The following is a 3,389-nucleotide window of genomic DNA, read 5'->3' as shown; positions in this document are numbered from 1 at the left end:
ATGTCAGTAGCATCACAAATGGACCTACCTGAAGAACTTCGGCATACATATACAAAATTTTCTGAATGGAAATTCAAGCTCTTTAAATTGCGATCATTTGAAAAACCAGCCTCTGATGACAGCCAGCACATACACAAAGATCAGGCAGAAGAGGCTGTTTCTTCAAACAAAGAAATCATCCTGCATGAAGATGAAGCAGTGCCAAGAGGAGAAAAGATGGAGTTAATGGGCAATAGGCAGGGACTTGAGGAAGATGCCCATGCCATGGAAACACAAGACAATAGAGTTCATCAGAACAATCTGAAGCAACTCTGCCGCATCTGTGGGGTTTCATTTAAAACTGATTGTTCCAAGAGAACTTACCCAGTGCATGGGCCAGTGGATGATGAAACTCTTTGGCTTCTGAGAAAGAAAGAAAAAACAGCAACCTCTTGGCCAGATCTTATTGCTAAGGTTTTCAAGATTGATGTGCGAGGGGATGTTGACACTATCCATCCCACTCGATTTTGTCACAACTGTTGGAGTATTATACATAGAAAATTCAGTAATACTCTATGTGAAGTGTATTTTCCTAGGAACAGCACAATGGAGTGGCAACCCCATTCCCCAAACTGTGATGTCTGCCACACTACCAGACGAGGAGTCAAGAGAAAAAGCCAGCCCCCAAGCGTGCAACGTGGCAAACGTGTCAAAACCACTGGGGAACGTGCTCAGCTAAACAGAGGTGTAAAGAACCAACATCTCAAACAAGCACAGATAAACAACAAAAATTTAATGAAAGAGATTGTCAATTGCAAGGATGTACATCTCAGCACCAAGCTGCTTGTAATTGATTACCCAGTAGATTTCATTAAATCAATTTCTTGCCAGATTTGTGATCATATTTTGGCAGATCCAGTGGAAACAACGTGCAGGCACTTGTTTTGCAGAACTTGCATCCTTAAATGTATCAGGGTTATGGGCAGCTATTGCCCCTCCTGCTGGTATCCTTGCTTTCCTACTGATCTGGTAACACCAGTGAAATCCTTCCTGAACATCCTTGATAATCTGAGTATAAGATGCCCTGTAAAGGAATGTGATGAAGAGATCTCGCATGGAAAATATGGCCAACACCTTTCTGGCCACAAGGAGATGAAAGAAGGAGAGCTCTATAGCTACATCAATAAAGGTGGCCGACCGAGGCAGCACCTCCTGTCTTTGACGAGGAGAGCTCAGAAACATCGTCTGAGGGAGCTGAAACGTCAAGTCAAGGCTTTTGCTGAGAAAGAAGAGGGTGGTGATATAAAGGCTGTATGCATGACTTTGTTCCTGCTAGCTCTGAGAGCAAAAAATGAGCACAAACAAGCAGATGAACTGGAGGCTATAATGCAAGGGAGGGGATCTGGACTTCATCCTGCTGTCTGTCTGGCCATCCGAATCAACACGTTTCTCAGCTGTAGTCAGTATCATAAAATGTACAGAACAGTAAAAGCTGTCACTGGGAGGCAGATCTTCCAGCCTTTGCACGCTCTTCGCACTGCTGAGAAAGCCCTCCTACCGGGTTATCACCCATTTGAATGGAAACCTCCCCTGAAAAATGTATCCACTAACACAGAAGTGGGAATTATAGATGGACTATCAGGACTGCCACTCTCAATTGATGATTACCCAGTAGATACAATTGCAAAGAGATTCCGATATGATGCGGCCTTGGTTTGTGCCTTAAAGGACATGGAGGAGGAGATCTTGGAAGGCATGAAAGCAAAAAACCTGGATGACTATTTGAATGGCCCCTTCACTGTGGTAGTAAAAGAGTCCTGTGATGGAATGGGAGATGTCAGTGAGAAGCATGGAAGTGGGCCTGCTGTCCCAGAGAAGGCTGTTCGCTTTTCCTTCACAGTCATGAACATTTCTATAGCACATGGGAATGAAAGCAAGAGGATCTTTGAGGAAGTAAAGCCCAATTCAGAGTTGTGCTGTAAGCCCTTGTGCCTTATGCTGGCTGATGAATCAGATCATGAAACCCTGACAGCAATCCTGAGCCCCCTCATAGCAGAAAGAGAGGCTATGAAAAACAGTGAACTGCTGCTTGAAATGGGAGGCATTCTGAGAACATTTAGATTTGTCTTTAGGGGTACAGGATATGATGAGAAACTCTTGAGGGAAGTGGAAGGGCTGGAGGCCTCAGGTTCCACTTATATTTGTACCCTGTGTGATGCAACACGCCTGGAGGCATCCCAGAATCTGGTCTTCCACTCCATAACCAGGAGCCATGCTGAAAATCTGGAGCGATACGAAATATGGAGGTCCAACCCCTATCATGAGTCTGTAGATGAGCTCCGTGACAGAGTGAAGGGTGTTTCAGCCAAACCTTTTATTGAGACTGTTCCCTCCATAGATGCATTGCACTGCGACATTGGCAATGCAACAGAATTCTACAGGATCTTCCAGATGGAGATTGGTGAACTTTACAAGAATCCTGATGTGTCTAAAGAGGAGAGGAAGAGGTGGCAGTTGACTCTTGACAAACACCTCAGGAAGAAGATGAACTTGAAGCCCATGCTGAAGATGAGTGGAAATTTTGCTAGAAAGCTCATGTCCAAAGAGACCGTAGAGGCAGTATGTGAATTAATTAAGTGTGAGGAAAGGCATGAAGCTCTAAAAGAACTAATGGACCTTTATCTGAAGATGAAGCCAGTGTGGCGATCCTCATGCCCTGCCAAGGAGTGCCCAGAACTGCTGTGCCAGTATAGCTTCAATTCACAGCGTTTTGCAGAGCTCTTATCTACAAAGTTCAAGTACAGATATGAGGGCAAGATTACAAATTATTTCCACAAAACGCTTGCTCATGTTCCTGAAATCATTGAAAGAGATGGGTCCATTGGGGCCTGGGCAAGTGAAGGAAATGAGTCTGGAAACAAACTGTTTAGGAGGTTCCGAAAAATGAATGCCAGGCAGTCCAAGGTCTATGAGATGGAGGATGTCTTGAAGCACCACTGGCTATATACCTCCAAGTACCTCCAGAAGTTCATGAATGCTCATAAAACATTAAAAAGCCAGAACTTCACCATTGATTCAGAGGGTAGTTTAGGTGATTCTTTGCCACTGGAGGTGTTGGAAAACAATGATTCAGCAGAATTCTAAATGTACAGCACCTTTGGTGTTGGGTTTGTGATGGTGTCTCCCTGCAAGGAATCAGATTCTTCTTTGAACCTGCAGAGGTACAGAGAAGTCTGATATTTACACTCCCTCTTAAGGTGCTGAGAGGAGTTCTATTAATAAAATGTGTGTGTTGAGCATCTCCTAGAGGCAATGCACTGGTGCATTTACCAGTTGTTATATGAAATGAAAGCAGAAAAAAGTCACAAAGAAGGGTCTTTGTTTTGTTCTGGTCATATTGTTTCCAAGGG

General features: G+C 44.0%; 1 protein-coding gene across 1 annotated transcript; it reads left to right on the top strand.

Annotated features, from left to right (window-relative positions):
• RAG1 (recombination activating 1) lies at nucleotides 1-3,123 on the top strand. Its single transcript, XM_058025744.1, has one exon. The coding sequence runs from the start codon at nucleotides 1-3 to the stop codon at nucleotides 3,121-3,123; it is 3,123 nt and encodes a 1,040-aa protein (XP_057881727.1).
• Nucleotides 3,124-3,389: the final 266 nt, after the last annotated feature.

Source organism: Melospiza georgiana, chromosome 6 (genome assembly GCF_028018845.1).
Source record: "Melospiza georgiana isolate bMelGeo1 chromosome 6, bMelGeo1.pri, whole genome shotgun sequence".
NCBI lineage: Eukaryota > Metazoa > Chordata > Aves > Passeriformes > Passerellidae > Melospiza > Melospiza georgiana.
The sequence above is the reverse complement of the archived record's forward strand: the minus strand, read 5'-3'. Positions and strand labels throughout refer to the sequence as shown.